The 23,673-nt window shown below is 42.3% G+C and overlaps 1 protein-coding gene across 7 annotated transcripts in view; it reads right to left on the bottom strand.

Annotated features, from left to right (window-relative positions):
• The window catches only part of RRN3 (RNA polymerase I transcription factor RRN3), an 863,266-nt gene that overhangs the window by 41,452 nt on the left and 798,141 nt on the right, over positions 1–23,673 (bottom strand). For 6 of the 7 annotated variants that reach the window (XM_077448886.1, XM_077448888.1, XM_077448890.1 and 3 more), the window contains one exon: positions 4,505–4,657. The exons of the other annotated variant lie outside the window; for it this stretch is intronic. In XM_077448886.1, the coding sequence (XP_077305012.1) occupies positions 4,505–4,657 (153 nt within the window). The remainder of the gene's footprint in view (positions 1–4,504; positions 4,658–23,673) is intronic. 7 annotated transcript variants of the gene reach the window in all.

The following is a 23,673-nucleotide window of genomic DNA, read 5'->3' as shown; positions in this document are numbered from 1 at the left end:
GCCGCGCCGTCACACACAGCCCCTCCCCCTTGTCCGGGCACTTTGATAGACAGATCATCCGTCCAATCCTGCGGGTGATCTGTCTATCAAAGTGCCCGGACAAGGGGGCTCCATTATCGGCCGTTTTTCTCTTTCGGCAATTTGCCGAAAGGGGCATTTTCGGCCGATATGTTTCGGCGGCCGAAATTTCGGTGCATCCATAATATATATATATATATATATATATATATATATATATACACACACACACACACACACACACACACACACATTTATTTTTGTGCCTATTGATAATTGATATACAGCATCTAATTTTCTACTCTCTATTTAAAACTCTGTATAATATGGCTTTTAATATAATTTGTTTATAGCCTTAATGATGGGGATATATTAACCACTTGCTTACTGGGCACTTAAACACCCTTCCTGCCCAGACCAATTTTCAGCTTTCGGTGCTCTCACACTTTGAATGACAATTACTCAGTCATGCAACACTGTACCCAAATGAATTTTGTGTCCTTTTTTTCCCACAAATAGAGCTTTCTTTTGGTGGTATTTGATCACCTCTGGGGTTTTTATTTTACGCTATAAATGAAAAAAGACCGAAAATTTTGAAAAAAAATGCATATTTCTTTGTTTCTGTAACAGAATTATGCAAATTATTAATTTTTCTTCATAAATTTTGGCCACAATTTATACTGCTACATGTCTTTGGTAAAAATAACCCAAATTAGTGGATATTATTTGGTCTTTGTGAAAGTTAGAGAGTCTACAAGCTGTGGTGCGAATCGCACAAAATTGATCACATCTGATGTACTGGTGGCCTATCTCGCTTCTTGTGACCCAAACAAGTCAGGAAAGTACAAATACCCCCCAAATGACCCCTTTTTGGAAAGTAGACATTCCAAGGTATTTAGTAAGAGGCATGGTGAGCTTTTTGATGTTGTCATTTTTTTCCCACAATTCTTTGCAAAATGAAGATTTTTCATTTTCTTTATTTTTCTCCACAAAATTGTCATTGTAATAGGTTATTTCTCTCACGTGGCATGTGTATACCACAAATGACACCCCCCAAAAAATTCTGCTACTCCTCCTGAGTATTACGATACCACATGTGTGGGACTTTTTCGCAGCCTGGCCACATAGAGAGGCCCAACATGCAGGGAGCGCCATCACGTGTTCTAGAAGCATAAATTACACATCTAACTTGTTGACTACTTATTACACTTTTGAAATACCAGGACAATGACACGTGACACTGATGACAGATGGCACTGATACGTGGCAATGATGACACGTGGCACTGATGACAGATGACACTAATATGTGGCACTGATGACACGTGGCACTAATACGTGGCACTGATGACACGTGGCACTAATACGTGGCACTGATGACACGTGGCACTAATATGTGGCACTGATGACACGTGGCACTAATACGTGGCACTGATGACATGTGGCACTAATACGTGGCACTAATACGTGCCACCGGTGACAGATGGCACTAATACGTGGCACCAATGACACGTGACACTGATGACAGATGGCACTGATAAGTGGCATTGATGACACGTGACACTGACAACAGATGGCACGTGACACTGACAGGTGGCACTGATGACAAATGGCACTGATACGTGGCACTGATGACAGATGGCACTAATACGTGGCACTGATGACAGATGGCACTATGTGGCACTAATAACATGTGGCACTGATGACAGATGCCACTTATACGTGGCACTGATGACAGATGGCACTGGGGACAAATGGCACTGACAACAGGTGGCACTGGGGACAGATAGCACTGCGGGCAGGTGGCACTGGGGTGGGGTGGATTGCACTGGGGTGGATGGCACTGGGGCGGATGGCACTGGGGCGGATGGCACTGGGGCAGGATGGCACTGGGGCGGATGGCACTGGGGCGGATGGCACTGGGGCAGGATGGCACTGGGGCAGGATGGCACTGGGGGGGGGGCATGGCACTGGGGGGGGGGTGGCACTGGGGGAGGATGGCTCTGGGGGAGGATGGCACTTTTTATTTACTTTTTTTTTTTTTTTTTTTTTTACACTGATGGCTGCTGCAGCCGTTCTTCTCTCCCCTCTCACACGCTGTCTGTGTGAGGAGGGAGAGCGGCGCTGAGAGATGATCTCATATGTTTACATATGAGATCATCTCCCATTGGACACGCCGATCACGCTGTAAACGGCCGCTGTGATTGGCCGTTTACAGCGATCTGTGTTTGCCTGTCCCCGGGGGACACGGCAAACACAGAACTTCCGCGATGCGCGCCCGCGGCGGCGCGCATTGCGGAAGTAAACACCAGGCCGTCCAGGGACGGCCAGGCACGGGAAGCCGCCCGCCCTAAGGCCGTCATTCGGCTATAGGGCGGGCAGGAAGCGGTTAAAACATGGACACATGTTGGCAATAATTACATCAAATAAAGCATCTCTGATTAAAAAAAACATATGAATATATTAATTTTTAAGGCTTTGCCTCTCTAGATTGAATTAAATGTCTCACCATTGGCTGTACCAGTTCTCCTCCCTAGTGGGAACATTAGCCCACCTCCCTATTCAACTTTACAATGACACATTCTCCTTCATACTCTTTCTAAATATGATCACTTGTACTCTAACTGCTCTGCAAACACTGGAGTGGCTGCACACGAAGTAAAATCAAATATGTATGCTGTGCTATCAATATTGCCCCCTGAGGAAGATACGGGAACCCCTTGTATCGACACGCGTTGAGGAGGGGTACAGGACGGTACGTTTGGCAGAGGATCTGCCAGGAATGATCAGCACACCATTCCGTTATTGGTCGGGTTTTACCACCCATTTACATTTGATATAGAGTGGCGCACTGACGCGCCTGGCTATTGTGAGTACCCTGTGCGGGATTTTTTACTGTATTTCATTAAATTGTTTAAACATACTATACCATGAAGTCCTCCTTTCTCTATTGATATACCGAGGCATAGTGGTGACCAATCCAGGATTCCGGATATAGTACTGAACCCAGAAGTGGTTCTAATGCACATATTGACCAAGCTTAACAGCAAGGTCACACACTTTAAGGTGAGCGTTTAAAACCTAGGAGGGAGCACCTGAGGTAGAACACAGCATCTTGCTATTGGATCACCTTCACAGCATTTACTGAATCGCATGGATTTTGGAGCACTTACGGATTGACATAATTAGAATTTTGCACAGCACACAGAAACACTTAACTCTCTTCTCTTTTTTTTCTTTTTGAGTTTTTTGGATCAATTGTTAGTCACAATCCTGTGGACTTATATTTTAAACATACAGATATTTTTTTTCACATGAATGCACATTGTCACTTTACGTAAAAAAAATTTTTTTTAACACATGATATGTATATGTTTGCATATACCTTTTATGCATTGCACTAATATCACTTATCACTATAGTGGATATTTATTATTCCACAGTATTTTACCCACTTGCATTTTATGCCTATATTTCTGAGGGGCAGAAGTACATATTTGATTTGATTTTTCTTGCATGCTTTATGAGACATGTTTAACACTTGCAGCTGATTCAAAGAGTAATTATTGGTCATATATTTCAATTATAGTTAGTGGAGGTAACAGGACGTTGTGTATTGTATTGTACACTTGAAGTACACAGGTTATACACAGACACAAGAGGTCAGGGCATGCATGCATATGCAGAACATGGGCAATCAGGGAGCAAATGTAATTACAGTGCGCACACAAAGCATGGCATGCAGTCAGTGCAATTGCACACACAAAGAATACAATTTCAGAGCTGCACAAACACCAACCATTAGCCAGCAAGACAGGTAACATGCTCTGTGCATTTTCAAAAATGCATAATTACAAATTGTAATATTTGCCATATTGTGCTAGCTTTTTAAGCAGAACTCCAGTCTTTGCCGCTTCTATACCATCTGTTGTCCTGTTCTGCCTTATCTGCTTGATGGAAAATTGTGCCCCCCCCCCCCTATTGTGTACAGGCACACTTCCTGTCTGTGTAATACCTAGCATAAGAGCCCCTAACCATCAAAGACATACTCCCTCATCTACATATTATGCTGCTCAATAAAGTGTTTGTGAACTGTGATCAGAAATGCAAACACATATAAAAACTTATTTCAACTGGATAAGTTATCTACAGAAAGCCTCTCTGCCAGTGCGGATTGCAAGCAAATGTACCACAACATCATGTTTACTGTATTTTACTCGTCACAATTAGGCAAAGGACAAGAATGAAGTCTGCAAACTGTTAATCACTGTTGCATGGATGATCATGTAATGGCATTTTGCTCCAGTTTTAACATAGAATAGCCCATAAATAATAAGGACAGAAAGCTGTTTAGTAGCAGTAAAGATTGATGCATACTGGAGATTTGCTTTAAATTTTACAGTACATGGGTTTTTAAGATCATATACTTATAAACTCATATCATTTAAAATCAAATAATGTGTTTTTAATGTAAAATCTGAACAAACCTTTTCAATACACACACGTCAAAAGGAAAAAAGCTGTCCAGTGGATTAGCACACGTTTGAACAGAGGAGCCAAGAGTGCTGCTTCTTATGACAGGGATCATCTGCCTGTTGTTTCTCTCTAGGATGGTGTAACAAAACACCAGCTGATATTTCCTAGGAAACGCACGAGACATAGTCACAGAAAAGTGCAGATCAGTAATTATTGAAAGACTAGTCATCGATACTACTACAAATGCAGACCAGAAACTACAGTAGCAGCATATGCTGTGAACATACTGTGCTTTGAGACAGGCATAAAGCATTGCAGCTGGTATAAAATTAAAATTTGACAAAGTCTATATAACTTTTCAAGCCTGTATGACTGTATAAAGGAGTTGTAAAGTCTCAAGGTTTTTCACCTTAATGCATTTAAGCAGCCCCCTTTTTTCTTACCCATACCTCGATCGCTCCAGCGTCGAGGACAAGCCCAGCAGCTCCAGCCGCTGTCTCTGGTTCTCATTGGATCTATTGCTGCTGTCAATTAAATCCCGTGACACAGGAGTCAGGGTGTGAGGTGGAGTCCTGCTGTCCCCGCACGAGTGCACCCATGGAAAGCAGCTCTACGTGGGGCATTCAAAGAGGAGGAGCCAGGAGCGCTGCCAGGGTCCCCAGAAGAAGAGAATTGTGGCTGCTCTGTGCAAAACCCTTGCACAGAACAGGTAAGTATAACATGTTTGTTATCTAAAAACAAACAAAAAAAAAGTGAACCTTTACAACCACTTTAATCACATAGTCTTCCTCCAAGCTCAACAGCCATTTCCAGAAATGGAGGGGGGGGGGGGGGGGGACTGACATACCTGATCAGCTGTTTTAAAATGGCACTGGGATAGCAGCTTTGTTTCAATGCTGTTTTAAAATGGTGGTGGGGATCAGAGGCTCCCAGCGGGGGTGAATGCTAAAACTTCTGAATTTCTGTGTCAGTCAGAAATCCGCACAAAGCCCATAAACTGAAATGCTCTTGGAATTCCAAAACTTTCACAGAGTGCTGCACAAGAATATAACTTTCTCGTTCAAAAGTTTTTATTTTATGTTAAAATAAATTACATGTACAGAATATAAGACAAATTATGTGATACCAGAAATAAAAAGTAGACATATTCAAGTACGGATGATACAAAGCAAAGAAGAATTTCAAGATATTCTCGTGGGAATGACAATAAATGGCCTTATACATTTTAGAATTTGAAAACATTCTTATATCTGAGTTTTAAACATTTTAATCCCAAGAAAATATAAATATGTCTAAAAGAAAATATACGATTTTAAAGTTTTGACCATAACTTCTAAAGTATGTTTATAGTAAGTATTATATAGTAAGGGAAGAACATAAAAGGTATATAGGAGGGGAAGGGGAGGGAATAATTCTCCAGAGGAGGTTTTATATATCAGCTAATGTTGTAATTCTATAAAAAAATCTTAATCACCATAACAATAAAACTCGGTTGTCAATATTATCTGACGTATAATATTTAATCCAGGGTTTAAGAATACAACTTTCATGTGTTGTGATGTCATACAGCACCAATAAATGACTAATAACAGTAATTCCCTGCTGCAAATCTGCTGCTTACATGGGCAGCACCTGTGCTTTTTGGCCACAGAAATACAAATACCCAAACTGTACTTTGTATGTACAAAAGTGACTATGTGCATGGGGCCAAAAAAAATTGCCCCCACCCCCCTGAAAAATTCTTAAGCTGCAACAATGATGATGAATGATCTGGATGATATTTGTGCTCACTGCACAAACATCAAATGCTTATGTAATTGGACACAACGCAATTTAAATCTTTACCGGTTGCATACCTGTGAAAAAGTTGCTGTCATGCTAATTTGTGCCCTCATCAATCCAATTTAAAGTTACACTAACAATTTTACGCACACTCATTTTCTCAGTGCAAAATGGAGACTAAAAGGGAACGTAAAATGCATGTGTTTACTTTGAGCTTTACTATTTCACTATATTACAACAAACTTTGGTAATTATATTTTTGGGTGTAATTTGTGATGGTAAACAAATTATGTACACGCATTGGGAAAAATTACAGAAAAATGCATTTTTTTAATTGTTTAGTATTTATTCCCATGGAAATGAAAACATACTGTATATATCCAAATTTGCTACCAAATTAAAGCCATATCTGTCTTGAAAAAAATACATAGATAATACGCTAGGGTAGCCAAAGTGAAAAAAAAAATTTTGTTGATCAAGGTAATTTATTTCAACTTTAAGCTACACCATTCCGTTACATTACATAAAAGTCACACTAATGTGATATTTTAATGAACAGATTTTGTATGGTACTGAAACAAATTCTTACCACTTCTGAGCCACACTAAATGCATTACGGGGTCAAATGACAAATATGGCACTTTTCAGCCAATGACAGCCAGAATGTGCTGCAATGTTCCCACCAAGTGACTAAAATATACAGTACTTATATGGTATTCATGTTCATGGGAAAGGTAGCTGAACATATTGCTAATTTCAGTTTTTACAGTACTATCACAGAGTATGCAAAAATCATCATTGAATTTAGAAAATCTATCAGAATGCCCAGACTACCTAATCATAATGGTGCCACATCCCAAATGGAATACAGAAGATGAAGACTCTCTTGTATGTTTTATTAAAACCTTTGTCTGTACTGTTGCCTTCAATAAAGTCCCGCCCATAGTTCTACTTTCTGTATCACTGAAATTACACTTGTTGAAAAATTTGTATTCAATTTTTTTTCCCTAGATTTGCTGCCAAGCACATTTTAAAAGTTCAGGTTCAAAGTCCAAGATATCCCTCTTGTATAAAACCTAGAAGGGGTCTACTTTTCTAATTACAGTCATTTGGGGTCATTTCTGGGGTCCTGCCATGTGCACTTGGTTGTTTCTGGGCTCTGCCATATTTCCACTAAGATCCCATACACACTATTAGATTTTCTGCAGATTTTTATCTTCAGATTTACCATAACATAAACATAGGTGTAATCAGGCAGACCCTTGCACCAGGGGCGTACCAATATGGGGGCGGGGGGTGCGGTCCGCCCCGGGTGCCACACTTTGGGGGGGTGTCAGTGGCCAAGTGACTTTGATATGGGGGTGATTTCCGCACCCAAGTCGGGGTGACACCGTCAGATCATCTCAAGGGCATCCCTGCTGTCTCTAGTTGCTCATTTTTACTTTCGTTTTTTTTAGAACACCCCCGTGCCATGACCACAATGGACTGTTCCAGACTGTTCAGTGAGTGACTGTATTCCCTCCTAATAGCTCCGCCTCCACCCACCACTGCTGCTGCCTGTGTGTGTCTGTCTCATCTCTCTCCGCTGGGGAGTCCTCCCTAGCCGACTGAGAGCCTGAGGTGGTGAGTGGAGGGGGGGATTGATGTAAGAAGAGGCTGCAGCCTGCAGAATTGTGTCTACCCCTGTGCTGGTCTATGGTAGGGGGTCAGTGACTGTGATTGCTATATCCACCACTCCCTCTCCCTGCCATGTGTATTGTGTAGCTGTCTGACCTGATTTGGGGGGGGGGGGGGGGGTTGATGTAAGAAGGGGCTGGAGGAGTTTGTCTACCCCTGCCATGTGCTGGTCTGGGGGGGGGGGGGGGGTCAGGGTGATTGCTGTGTCCCCCTCCCCCTGCCATGTGTATAGTGTACTAGCTGATTGGGGGGGGGGGGGGGGTTGATGTAAGAAGAGGCTGGAGTATTGTGTCTACCCTGTGCTGATCTGAGGGGGGGGGAGTCAGAATGACTGCTGTGTCCATCACCCCCCCCCCTGGCATGTGTATAGTGTAGCTGACCTGAGGGGGGATTTCAGAATGCAGATATGTCCTATATACAGGGTACAGATATGTCCTATATACAGGGTGCAAAATGCAGATATGTCCTATATACAGGGTGCAGATATGTGCTATATACAGGGCGCAGAATGCAGATATGTCTTATATACAGGGTGCAGATATGTCCTATATACAGGGTGCAGAATGCAGATATGTCCTATATACAGGGTGCAGAATGCAGATATGTCCTATATACAGGGTGCAGAATGCAGATATGTCCTATATACAGGGTGCAGATATGTCCTATATACAGGGCGCAGAATGCAGATATGTCCTATATACAGGGTGCAGATATGTCCTATATACAGGGCGCAGAATGCAGATATGTCCTATATACAGGGCGCAGAATGCAGATATGTCCTATATACAGGGTGCAGAATGCAGATATGTCCTATATACAGGGTGCAGAATGCAGATATGTCCTATATACAGGGTGCAGAATGCAGATATGTCCTATATACAGGGTGCAGAATGCAGATATGTCCTATATACAGGGTGCAAAATGCAGATATGTCCTATATACAGGGTGCAGAATGCAGATATGTCCTATATACAGGGTGCAGAATGCAGATATGTCCTATATACAGGGTGCAAAATGCAGATATGTCCTATATATAGGGTGCAGAATGCAGATATGTCCTATATACAGGGTGCAAAATGCAGATATGTCCTATATACAGGGTGCAGATATGTCCTATATACAGGGTGCAGATATGTCCTATATACAGGGCACAGAATGCAGATATGTCCTATATACAGGGTGCAGATATGTCCTATATACAGGGTGCAGAATGCAGATATGTCCTATATACAGGGTGCAGATATGTCCTATATACAGGGTGCAGATATGTCCTATATACAGGGTGCAGATATGTCCTATATACAGGGTGCAGATATGTCCTATATACAGGGTGCAGATATGTCCTATATACAGGGTGCAGAATGCAGATATGTCCTATATACAGGGTGCAGAATGCAGATATGTCCTATATATAGGGTGCAGAATGCAGATATGTCATATATACAGGGCGCAGAATGCAGATATGTCCTATATACAGGGCGCAGAATGCAGATATGTCCTATATACAGGGTGCAGAATGCAGATATGTCCTATATACAGGGTGCAGAATGCAGATATGTCCTATATACAGGGTGCAGAATGCAGATATGTCCTATATACAGGGTGCAGAATGCAGATATGTCCTATATACAGGGTGCAGAATGCAGATATGTCCTATATACAGGGTGCAAAATGCAGATATGTCCTATATACAGGGTGCAGATATGTCCTATATACAGGGTGCAGAATGCAGATATGTCCTATATACAGGGTGCAGATATGTCCTATATACAGGGTGCAGAATGCAGATATGTCCTATATACAGGGTGCAGATATGTCCTATATACAGGGTGCAGAATGCAGATATGTCATATATACAGGGTGCAGAATGCAGATATGTCCTATATACAGGGTGCAGAATGCAGATATGTCCTATATACAGGGTGCAGATATGTCCTATATATAGGGTGCAGAATGCAGATATGTCCTATATACAGGGTGCAGAATGCAGATATGTCCTATATACAGGGCGCAGAATGCAGATATGTCCTATATACAGGGCGCAGAATGCAGATATGTCCTATATACAGGGCGCAGAATGCAGATATGTCCTATATACAGGGTGCAGAATGCAGATATGTCCTATATACAGGGTGCAGAATGCAGATATGTCCTATATACAGGGTGCAGAATGCAGATATGTCCTATATACAGGGTGCAGAATGCAGATATGTCCTATATACAGGGTGCAGATATGTCCTATATATAGGGTGCAGAATGCAGATATGTCCTATATACAGGGTACAGATATGTCCTATATACAGGGTGCAAAATGCAGATATGTCCTATATACAGGGTGCAGATATGTCCTATATACAGGGTGCAGATATGTCCTATATACAGGGTGCAGAATGCAGATATGTCCTATATACAGGGTGCAGATATGTCCTATATACAGGGTGCAGATATGTCCTATATACAGGGTGCAGATATGTCCTATATACAGGGTGCAGATATGTCCTATATACAGGGTGCAGAATGCAGATATATCCTATACAGGGCGCAGAATGAAGATATGTCCTATATACAGGGTGCAAATATGTCCTATATACAGGGTGCAGAATGCAGATATATCCTATACAGGGCGCAGAATGAAGATATGTCCTATATACAGGGCGCAGAATGCAGATATGTCCTATATACAGGGCGCAGAATGCAGATATGTCCTATATACAGGGCGCAGAATGCAGATATGTCCTATATACAGGGCGTAGAATGCGGTTATGTCCTATATACAGGGTGCAGAATCCAGGCGTGTGCTGTATACAATAAATATTCTTGAGAAAATGGAAAATAAATCGTGGGTGCTTTTTCATTTTAAATGGGGGGGGGGGGGGTGCCAGATGTAGGATCCGCCCCGGGTGCCAAATGCTCTAGGTACGCCCCTGCCTTGCACTACATGGTTTTGGTAAATTTTAAGACAAAAATCTGCAGAAAATTGAATAGTGTGTATGGGACCTAAGACACATGTGGTGTTTTCCTGTATGAGAGTAGTAGTATAAAGTATTTTCCTGACGCCTTCATGGCAGCACACACTGGGTTGTGACTCCGCCCCCACAACCTGACAGGATTGGATTAACTATAAATTTGAAGGGGAGACACCCTGCTGCATTCTCTTTTTTATCCTCACCTGACAGGTTGGACGGACAGAGTTTTCCTGTTACAGATGAATAAGCCTCTACCGCATTCGCCCCAGCAGGTTCAAGCCTCTCCTGTTTGGAAGTCCCTCCTGTACAGTCTCTAAAGGAGCTTCTATGGAGGGAACCCCCGCTCTGGTGGTCTCAAGGGGTTACTGGATTTCTGGCATTACCAAAGCTTTAAAGAAGCTTTTTTACCTTTGCAGTGGACTCCCCTTCTTCCTTTGCCTATTAATTCCTCTTATTTAAATAATATCCATCTTTTATTCCTATAGTAAGTGGTGGTTTATATTCCCTTTTTTTCTCTACCTTTGGTATTGCTGTCTCTTGTAGTCCCCTGTCATGGCCGCCGTTTGTTTCTCCTTCAGTGGTGTTTTCTCTATGCTGTAATTCCAGCCTAGATGGCGCTGTGCACGTGCAGTGCTAGTGTTTTTTTTTTTTCCCCCCTATGTTTTCAATGTGTGTTCCCTTATCCAAAATGGTGCCGGAACACTCGGGACGCTTCTGTGCATGCGCAGAGCGTCAATTAGCCGCCACAATGGCGCTATTTTCAAATACAGAGCTGTATTTCTCTGTGATTCTGCTGTGCAATCTGCAAAACTTAAGGAAGGTTGCTGCCTCTGCATGTAGATCACTCTGCAGTCTCCAGGTAAGTCCCTGTGGGACTCCTATATATATATTATTATTATTGTTATTATATTGTTTCTTGCAGATAAACTTTGTTAATAAATAATATATATATATTTATAAGTGAATTGTGTGTGTGTATGCGTATGTGTATGTATATATGTGTGTGTGTGTATATATGTATATATATATGTATATATGTACACATTATTTCTCTCTATATCTCAGACTGTCCTTCACCCCTTTTTTTTTTTCTATGGAGTCCACTGCCCACGCAGACCACCATCAGCAAGTTAGGTAAGAGGCTTTACCGGGCAAGGTAAGTATTGAAGGGGAGAAAAAAAGAGTGCCAGACGTTAAATGCTGCATTTTTTTGGCAGCCCGTCTAGATCAAGAGGCGCAAGTTCCAGCCATGGGAGAAGGTCTAGCCATACGTCTAACAGGAAGTCCCGCAGGAGCCGCTCAAGATCTCCTTCATGGCACTGAAGACACAGCCACTCACAACATAGCTACTCACGCCACAGTCGATCAAGTCGCAGGAGATCTCCTTCCTCACAATGTCAAAGCCGCCACACCCAACCTGCAGCAAACGCTTGCTGGGTATGCGGCGCTCCGGCACTGCCAGATAACTAACAGATAATAAAGCCTGTCACAGACGCAAGAATTGCTACAGACCTCATAAGAGAATCAGTGCGGGAGTCCATACTGGAAACAACAACACTAGCATTAGATAGAGCTGCTCCCAGTACGTCTTCAGCAGACCCCCATCTCACTCAGGCATCACAATCTTCCTCTGAAGATGAGGGTCAGGAGATGTCAGTGGGCTTTGATTTTTTCCTGGTGGAACCCTTTGCAAAGGGCGTTAAAGAAGCATTCGGCTGGCAAGATGATGCGGCGAAACCTCAGAAAATACGGAAATATTTTCCAAACCTAAAAAGAGATCCGTTATCCTTCCCATTTATAGTGGAGCTGGAGGATCTCATTAAAGACCAGTGGGAGAGGTCTGACAAAAGATCTAGTCTTACAAACAGATTAGCCAAGATGTACCCTTTAAAAGAGTCAAAAGTGAAGCCTTTAATTAATGCTCCCATCATCGATTCCTCATTAATGTGCCTCACCCACCACGTCACACTACCAATTGAGGATGCTGTTTCCTTTCGGGATGTGCTCAACCGAAAGATGGACCTAGAATTGAAGAAGGCATATTCCATGGCTGGGGGAGCCTGTAGACCAGCAATTACCACAGCAGCAGTGGCCACAGCCATCTCAGGATGGGCATCTAAAATAGAAAAAGACCTACAGGATGGCATTGAAATGGGAAAGATTATTTCCTCTCTGCAAGAAGTCAAGCTAGGAGAGGCATCAGTAGATATTATAAGATCTTCAGCCAAGGCTATGCTGGCCTCCGTAACAGCTCAAACCGTGGATGGCCGATACAGCATCAAAAATAAATTGGTGCAGAATTCCATATGATGGCACAAATCTGTTCGGTGCCAAGTTAGACTCTGCCATATCCAAGGTAACAGGAGGGAAGTCAGGCCTGATCCCCTCCGACAGGAGACCCAAGACACAGAAGGGACCTGTTTACAGACGTAATCTTCCAGACAAATATAGAGAGTCCAGGTCCTACTCTCCTGGTAGGGAATTTAGAAGGGACTGGAAAAACACAAAACCTTCTTTTCTAAGGATACAGAAATCTAAGGCCACCCCGGCAGGGGAACAGAAGGAACTTCACCAAGATCTGGTAAGACCATATAAAGGATTTATGGACATTGTCCACAATCCGATTCGGACACAGGTGGAAATTCAAAAACAGACTCCCACCAAATCATTTCCAGGCAACCAGAGTACCATCCTCAGTACCCCAAAGGGTTCTGCTAGTAAAGTATGTAGCAGAATTGAAACAAAAGGGAGCGATCCTGGAGGTCCCATCATGCCAAAAGGGAAGAGGGTTCTACTCTTCCTTGTTTCTGCTAAAAGACAGGGGATTTGCGTCCTGTATTAGACCTCAAGATGCTCAACAAGGATATCAAAGTGGAGGCTTTCAAAATGGAAAACCTTCAATCCATACTTCTAGCAATAAATCTGGGCGATTGGATGCTTTCAATAGATTTATCGGACGCTTATCTGCATATACCAATTCATCCGGCCTTTCAAAAGTTTCTCCGGTTAGCCATAAACCAACATAATTTCCAATTCCAGTGCCTCCCATTCGGCATCTCTTCGGCACCCAGGACATTTACAAAAGTATTGTTACCGTTGGTGGCTTTCCTCAGAGAAAAGGGATTACGCGTCCACCATTATCTGGACGACATCCTACTTTTAGCAAAGGATCAAGAGACGTTGATTCATCACAGAGAGATCCTCCTTACAACCCTCCAGAAGTGGGTGGATAATCAATTGGGAAAAGAGCTGTCTGCGACCCACACAAAATATGATATTTTTAGGGGCAGATCTAAACACCAAAACAAACAAGATACAGCTCCCACAAGAGAAGATCCGGCCTCTGATACAGAAAATGCAGAAGCTGCTATCAAGGAATCACTTACCAGCCAGAGCCTGTCTGAGTGTACTAGGGTCCATGTCCGCAACCATACCCATGGTGCGATGGGCACAGTGACACATGAGAACCTTACAGAACTCATTCCTCAGGCAGTGGGATGGAGTCTCAATGCGTCAGCCCATCTTCATCTCCAGATCGGTGAAGCAATCGATATGGTTGTGGACGCGCCCGAGCAATCTCAGGAAATACAAACCGATAGTCCCTCCAGACCCGGAAGTAGTCACTTCGGATGCCTGCCAGAACGGTTGGGGGGCCCACTATCAAGACCAGGCAGCCCAGGGCCAGTGGCATGTTTAGGCTCAAGGTTTGGTCTCAAACATTTTAGAGCTCAGGGAAGCCATTTATGCCTTAAGGGCATTTGCACCATTTCTGACGGACAAGAATGTGCTCATTTGAATGGACAACCAAGTAGCAGTGTCTTATGTTCAGAAGCAAGGGGGTACCAGGAGTGCCACCTTGATGGAAGAAGTTCGACCCATCTTGGAATGGGCTCAGATACATCTAACAAGTTTAAAAGCAGTGTACGTCCCAGCGGCACAGAACATACTACCCGACTGCCTGAGTCGAGAAACGCTATCCAACAACGAGTGGTGGTTGAACCCTCGGACTTTCTCCCTCCTTACGGAAATCTGGGGAACGCCGGAAGTAGATTTAGCAGCCACTCCGACGAATACCAAGTGCCACAGATTCCTGTCAAGAGGTTCATTCCCATTGGTGGAGGGAGTGGACTGTCTAGTTCACCCATGGAACTTCAAGTTGGGGTATATATTCCCTCCAACTCCGTTAATTGTGTATCCAGGCTTAGGAGATCCTCGGTGACGGTATTTACGATTATTCCACTGTGGCCTCTTACAGCTCAGCCTTCAACCTCCAGTTCCTCTCTCAATAACTCCGGATCTTCTGTCTCAAGGTAAATTGCACTTGATGGCCTGGAGATTGAGAGGGCTAGACTAAGAGCGCAAGGCTGTTCTCATGAAGTCAACCCTGATGCAAGCCAGGAAAGCCACTACCAATACCATCTATTCAAAGGTTTGGGGAAGATTCTGCTTCATGGCACAACAGAAAGGATGGAATTCCCTTTCTCCGCAACCCTCTCAGGTCCTGGAATTCCTCCAGTCGGGGGTCAACAAGGGTCTAAGCTTAAGTACCCTAAAGGTTCAGGTATCAGCTCTGTCAGCTAAAACAGATACTAAGTGGGCATTCCACCCATTGGTAATCCAATTTACAGAGCCTATCTAAACATTAAACCCCCCAGGAGGCCAGTCTTTCCATTATGGGATCTTTCAATAGTTCTCCATGCTTTCGCTTCTCCTCCGTTTGTTCCATTTGAAACTATCTCTTTATGGGACTTGACTTTAAAACTGTCTTTTCTCATTGTGATTACATCAGCTAGGAGAGTGTCGGAGATCCAAGCATTAAGTTAGTTCTCTTTCCTGACAAAGTAGTCCTCAGACCTTCCGATTCCGAACACTTCATACCCAAAGTGGCAACTTCCTTCCATTACAACCATCATCCTTCCATCCTTCACGGACGATCAGGGTAATCCTCATCCACTAGATGTCAAAACAACCATCATGAACTACTTAACTGCTACCACCTCTTTTAGGAAAACTAACTCTCTTTTGATCATTCCCCATGGAACCAGGCGTGGGCAAGCCGCCTCCTCATGCACTATTGCATCCTGGTTAGTCAGAACCATTAAAAAAGCTTACTCCACCCAGCATATGGCGATTCTTGAAGACATCAGGGCTCATTCAACTAGGGCAGTGGCTACCTCTTGGGCAGCGTATTGCAGGGTCTCACCAGAGACAATATGCAGGGCAGCAACGTGGTCCTCCAGGAATACCTTTATTTCCCACTACAAGGTGGATTCTGCTCATTTATCCATGGCCGACTTCGGCAGATCCGTCATTAGAGCCAATTCTTCAGCATTATAAGGAATAAATATTATTTTACTTGCACCCACCCAACTGGCGAGTTATTTCCCAGTGTGTGCTGCCATGAAGGCGTCAGGAAAATGGAAAATTGTATACTCACCTTTCCGTAATTTTCCTTTCCTGACGCATCTTCATGGCAGCACACAGTTGCCCTCCCTGTTTCTTTTGTGATGATATTTACAGAGAATGCAGCAGGGTGTCTCCCCTTCAAATTTATAGTTAATCCAATCCTGTCAGGTTGTGGGGGCGGAGTCACAACCCAGTGTGTGCTGCCATGAAGATGCGTCAGGAAAGGAAAATTACGGAAAGGTGAGTATACAATTTTCCATTTTATAGCATCAGTACCTACTTGTAAGAAAGAAAAAAAAAAAAAATAGAAACAATTTTTTTTTTATTTAATCGCTTGCTGCCTTGCCTATGTATATATACTGGGCAGCATGCAGTTATAGCTGGACAGCTGCAGTCTGGTACAATCGTTTAAAGTCAGCAAACATCTTTCCAGTGAAAGTGATCTAAGTGGCTTTACAGCTGCGTGATCACTTTTAAAGTAATTGGAAGGGCCCCCCCCCCCCCCATCCTGCTGCTGTTTGCAGGCTTTCCCCATCCACCAGGCACCACAGTAAGGCCCCTTTCACATGGGACGGATCAGTAATGATCCGCCCCGTGAACATCTGCTTGCTCAGCGGGGATCGCTCAGTTGTCCCCGCTGAGCCGGCGGATAACAGGGCGCTCCAGGCTCACTGTCAGCTCTCCGCTCTCCCCTATGGGGGGATCGGATGAGCACGGACCATCTGTCCGTGTTCATCCGATCCGCTCTGCAGACGGATAGAAAAATAGGATTTTCCTCCGTCTGCAGAATCGGACAATAGCAGAGGCAGACAATATGTTCATCCGCAGACACCCGCTATCCGATAGGGATGCATGTATGTCCGTATATCATCCTCAAACGGATGGTCCGCATGTGTGAAAGGGGCCTAAGTGGTCAGGTCAGGTGTGCACACAGGAGAGAAAGATCTGTTTCCCGATTTCCTCTGTGACAAATTAAGATAGAAATGATGAGAATTTAATCTCTTCAGGTTTTGAAGCCGTCATTCCCTGTATTCATTGCTTTCTCTGAAAGGCTGAGCGCCGATCAGATAGATTTCCCAGATAGGTAACCCAGAACACAGTGTGTTATGCTGTATATAGCTTAGCAACATACAGTTTATACAGGGGCCTCACATATTGAGAGACAGTTTGTTTGGGCCAGGTTGGCCCAAAAAAACTATGTAATGTGTGTCAAAAGTTGGAGTTAAGCTTTAAACAGAGTTGGTCTCAGGACAGAGCCCTGGGATACCCCATTTATAACTGCAGACCATTCAGAAAATATGTTATTTATCACCACCTTTGGGCAAGCCCCCTATAACCAGTTTTCTATCCAGGTACATATACTATTTTCAAAGCCAACAGACCTCAATTTGTGGATTAAGCTTTTATAGCAATTTACTGCAGAAACCAGTTAATTCCAAGGGGTTCACATACTTTTATTGCTACTGTAAGTATATATTTTCCTTAATAATTGCATTTGAAGGAATTCCATGTGGGTCCGGTATTTATAAAATGGGTAAAAATGCTATATAGATCCCCGGAAGCAAGGATAAGAATAAATAATGACAGCTCGGCTGGGATCCGACTGAAGAGAGGTACGAGGCAGGGATGTCCTCTGTCTCCCCTCTTGTTTGCTATGGCGATTGAACCCTTGGCCGTGACCCTTAGATTAAACATGGGGATAAAAGGATTTAGGAGAGGGGAGGAGGAAGAAAAAATAGTATTATTCGCAGACGACCTACTTCTGCTTCTCGAAGATGTACAGCATCAATAGGGGAAGTAATGTATAGAATTAAAAACTTTGGACACCTCGAAGGATTAAAGATAAATCCTGTATATTGCCTATTGATCCCCTGGATAGCCCTTTACCTTGCGAAGCTGCACATATCTAGATAGTGAGCCAAATGAAATACCTGGGCATATGCATCACTAAAGACCCCAAACAGTACATAGTGAATAACCTGGTTCCATTGTTATCTAAATTTAAACATAAATTTAATATCTGGAAGAAATTACCTTTATCGGCAGCAGGCCGATGTAATTTAATTAAAATGATATTTCTACTGCAACTTTTGTATGTTTTACATAATTCTCCAGTATGGATCTACAAGAAATGGTTCTATAAGGTGGATTCCATATTTAGAGAATTTATTTGGAAAGGGGGCCAAGCACGTATCAGCTTAAAGACTTTGCAACTTCCAAGCAATGGAGGGGGAGTGGCACTTCCACACCCATTTAACTATTTTTTAGCGGCTGAGCTACAACATCTGGCGGGAGAGGGCTTAGAGGATGGCGGACGGAAAAAGAAAACTCCCCTTGAACAACTTCTCGGTAGAACGTTGGTAGTGGCACTAGAGTCAGGGATCTCTATCCGAGGTATTCCTACTCTAGGGTTGATGACAAAGGTGTGGGAAACAACCAAAAGAATACTGGGATATAGGGGATTTACGGAGTATTCCCCCCTTTGGGCTAATAATAAGTTGGATGAGATACAAAAAATAGGACAAATAAGGGAATGGGAAAGAAGCGGCATAAAATTTATTCACCAGATTTACCAGAATGGCAATTTGAAACAATTCCAAGAGCTAAGGGATCAGTTTGCAATCCCGAAAAAGTCATTTTTTAGATATTTGCAGGTTAGACACTCTTTGGAATAACAGTTTGGGGAGGTTGCAATAGAATGGTGTGAGATGCCAGTAATTAAGGATATACTGCGAGTAAAATTGGGGAAAGGGTTAATATCTAAAATCTATGTAAATCTGTGTAAGAAGACTCAGGTAAGAACACAGGAGCAAACAAATAGAAAAAAATGGGAAACAGATGTGGGAAGCATTTCGGAAGATCAGTGGGAGAGGATACTTGAGCTGGCACCTTGGGTGTCCCTTTCTCCATCTCAAAAGATTTCTCATTTATTCTTACTGTACAGAGCATATTATACTCCCAAGAGGCTCTTTTTGTTCGGTAGAAGGAGAGATGCTGCTTGCCCTAGGTGTGGAAGGACAGAAGGAGATATGATACATATGTTCTGGAGATGCCCCAAGTTATATCGGTACTGGAGGGAGGTAGTGACGATAATCACTCAAGTATTTGAGATGGTAGTAGAAGTGGAACCTCTGGGGTGTGTATTGGGTTGGATTGAGGGAGGTAGTGACCCTAAAGATAGTAAATTAGCAAAACTAAGGTACCTCTTTCAAGCAAGGAAACTTATAGCCCAGAAATGGCAGTCCTCTACATCCCCTACTAGTGGAGAGTGGGTGCAGAATATGAATAGGGTTATCCTTAAGGAAAGGGTAGCATACATAAGACAGGGAGGTATTAAAAAATTTGATAAGATTTGGAAGTTGTGGTGGAAGTTGTGGTGGAAGATAAACCCAGCAGAGTGCTGGCAAATGCGCTCAGAGAAACGAGAGCACGAAATTATATTGAGAGAATTAAAACCCAAGGAGATGTGTTAGTTAACTCACCACAGGCTATCGCGAAAGCATTTAGAGATTATTATACTACCCTATATCAAATTGAAGATCGACGGCCAAAGGTGGGGTTACCTTCTAGAGGGGAAAAGGCAAAAGAATATATAATGGCATCGGGAATGCCTAAGCTTCTCGAAGAAGAAGCAGAAAACATAGATGGACCAATTACAGTAGAGGAACTGTCAGAAGCCATTAAAGAAATGAAACCCGGAAAGGCCCCTGGCCCGGATGGGTATACATTACTTTATTATAAGATCTTTTTTGAAAAATTGGCATCAAAATTTATAGAGGCTTATAACTCAATACGAGAGGGGCAAAGGATGCGACCAGAAACACTAATGGCTCATATAACAGTGATTGCAAAAGAAGGGAAAGACCCAACTCAATGTGCCAGTTACCGCCCAATTTCCTTATTAAATGTAGACCTCAAGATTCTAACAAAAATACTAGCAAATAGACTCTTGCCATTTATTCCAGCTTTAATACATCCAGATCAAGTAGGTTTTACCCCTGGTAGGGAGGGAAGAGAAAATACGCAGAGAGTTATTGATGCTCTATATATAGCACAACACTATCAAAAACCGCTAGTACTTATATCGGCAGATGCGGAAAAGGCATTTGATAGGGTCGACTGGACATTCCTGAGAGCAACGCTACAGCATATAGGACTGAAAAAGGGGATGCAGAATTGGATTGATAGTTTATATTCCTGCCCAAAAGCTAGGGTGAAAATAAATAAGACAATGTCTGAACCATTCTGTATAAGGAATGGAACGCGTCAGGGATGTCCACTCTCCCCTATCATATTCATTCTTACATTAGAACCCTTTTTAAGAACAATCCGGGCTAACCCGGATATTCAGGGCATTTCAATAAGAAAAAATGATGAACATAAATTGGCCGCATATGCGGACGATCTGATGTTTTTTATAACCTCCCCAGGGATTTCTTTACCTTCTTTGTTATTGGAGCTTCGCATATATGGAGAGATATCTAACTTTAAAGTAAATTATAGCAAATCGGAAGCGATGGGAGTAGAAATGAATAATGAAATGAAATCTCAGCTAGCGGCGCATTTCGCGTTCAGATGGACGGATTCCCACATATGTTATTTAGGGACTAAAATATCAAATAAGTTGAACAGACTGTTGGAACTAAACTTTATCCCATTAATACGTCAGATTAAGCTAGACCTAGAACGTTGGGACAAAACGGTTTTTACATGGTTTGGGAGAATCAATATAATCAAAATGAACGTAATGCCGAGGTTGTTATATTTGTTCCAAACTCTACCGATAAAGCTCCCGGTAAGATATCTGAGAGATTTGAGATCTAGATTCATAAAATTTATATGGGCAGGTAAAAAAGCGAGAATACGTAGGGAATTGTGTGGCTCTCAGATGTAGAAATACCACAGGAAGTACGGAGACATCCGACAGTGGGTGCCACACTACAAGTAGTTCAAAAGTTATTTAAGAAAACCAGGATATCAGAACATCCAAGCCCTATGATACCAGTTCTGGGCACTCCTGGCTTTCAGCCAGGTTTGACAGATAAGGTTTTTAGGGATTTAAGACGAAAGGGAATCAGTAGGATTATACATTTCTCAATTGATAATCATGTAATGTATAAGGAAGAGATCGAACAAGAATTTAGGGAGGACTTGGACCCATTTAGGCGAGTACAGTTAAATGCGTTTCTGCGATTAAGTAGGCAGAGAATACCGGTGATCAGGACACTATCTGAGTTCGAACAGATATGCTTAAAAGGTGAACCACTGAAACATTCCCTCTCATCAATGTACGTATTGCGGATGGAACAAGAAGCTTCACAAGATCTAGCTTTTATACGAGCATGGGAGAGGGACCTGGGAGTCACTTTCTCAGACTTACAGAAAAATAAGATCTTCATGTTCACGCATAAGGCGTCGATAGCAACTAGATACCAAGAAGCGGGCTACAAAATTTTGTCTAGATGGTATAGGACCCCAGAAGTATTGCACCGGATATACCCACAAGTATCAAATTTGTGCTGGCGCTGCCAGAGAGCCGAGGGTACCCTATTACATATATTTTGGGAGTGTACCGGGGTAAAAGATTTCTGGAAGATGGTATCGGAAACAGTGAAGGAAATAACAGATGTGTCTCTTGGGGAAAATCCGGCAGCTTTCTTATTGCATGATGTTCCGTTATCTATAGAAAAATATAAAAAATCTCTTTTAAGGCATTTGCTTACAGCAGCAAAAGCATGCATCCCAGTTTTATGGAAAACGACGCTGGCTCCAACCAAATCACAATGGATGAGCAGGGTATCGGAGATCCAACAAATGGAAAATCTGACTATGATACTGAAAGAGCAAGAAGATAGGTATCATGAAGTATGGAAACCCTATATTTTATATAGGGAACAAAACCGTAGATGCTGATTCCTGTTTGTTTTTTTTGTTTTTTTTCTTTTTTTGGGGGGGGGGAGGGGCGGGGGAGGGGCGGGGGAGGGGCGGGGGAGGGGGGGGGGGGGTGAGAGAGGGGGAGGAAATGAAAGGAGAACATTTATTTATTTATTTATTTTCTTTTTTTCTTCTCTTTGTTTTCTTATTTTTTGTTGTTTTACTATTTGCTTCTTTTTCTTTAAAGACAAATAACCAGGGCTATACCAGGTTAAGGGGGGAAAAAAAAAATAATAATAGTGAATATAAGGAAATAGGTAATGTAATAGGAGAAATCTAGCACGATGAAATGATGAACGGCTTGGTTTAAATATAAGATGTAGATGTGTATGTGTCTAGAAATGAAAGACTATCACTATATTATGAAAATAAAGAATTTATAAAAAAAAAAAAAGAAAATGAATGAAGGTGTTTATATTTAAAAGTGGAAGGGCTGCTGGTCAAGAAATAGTGTGAGGAGTGGGTTTGTGTGAGTGGAGAAATGAGGTGAATACGGGGAATGGAAGGGTGTAAAAGGGTTATATAAAACTTGTATTGTGTCTCTGTTTGTTTTATATGGGAATGTTGTATATTATGTTTAAATTGAAAAGAAATTAATAAAGAGATAAAGTAAAAAAAAAAAAAAAAAAAGTATATATTTTCCTTAATAATTGCATTTAATAAACCGCTGTGCAAATATTGTGTGACATAAAAAATTGCAGCAGTCACCACTTTATTGTCCAGGGCCTCTGCTTTCAGAAAATATATGTTTGTGGGTCCTAAGTAATTCTCTAGCAATAAAATAGAGATATTTAACATGTATGTGAAAAATTTAAAAATTGCTCCGGTAGACAAGAGGATAAGGTAATCCTAATAGAAAACTGTTAATTACAAAGATTCACACACTTCAGGCTGTTTTCTGTTCAAAAATGGTGCAATTTTTAGGGTATTTTAATATTTTTTTTTTGTTTTCATGCCATGGTGTGAAAAAAAGCTTCCTAAATAAAACCTAATATTTACTCCAATGTTTCCACACAATATAATTTCTCCAAAACAAGCAAATCTGGTATTGACTCCAGACAAAGAAAAAAACGATAAAAAAAAAAGCTTTAGGCATTAGTAAAAAAAGTTGTTAAGACCATCCCACTCTCAGAAATTTTTATCAGTGAGAGGAAAACATCAGGACAGAGGGGAGGGTAACCTGTGTCCTGCACTGTATTCCAAGAAATTGATTTTATCAGGTAAGTAAAAAATATATTTCTTAACTGGTTCCCGGACCAGACGCTGCAGTTGCAATGATTCCTGGCCTGGACCTGGTGATTGGTTCTGGCAAATGGGGGACTGTTCCCTGCCTGCAATTGTAAACTCAGGCAGGGGAAGTGATGTCATCTCCCTTTCTGGATTTTTTTTCCATTACAGAGAGACTAGAGAGGACA

This window comes from Lithobates pipiens, unplaced genomic scaffold, assembly GCF_037356315.1.
Source record: "Lithobates pipiens isolate NorthernLeopardFrog02 unplaced genomic scaffold, aLitPip1_a1.2 Scaffold_22, whole genome shotgun sequence".
Taxonomy (NCBI): Eukaryota; Metazoa; Chordata; class Amphibia; order Anura; family Ranidae; genus Lithobates; species Lithobates pipiens.
Note: the sequence above shows the minus strand (reverse complement) of the source record. Positions and strands in the feature narration are given on the sequence as shown.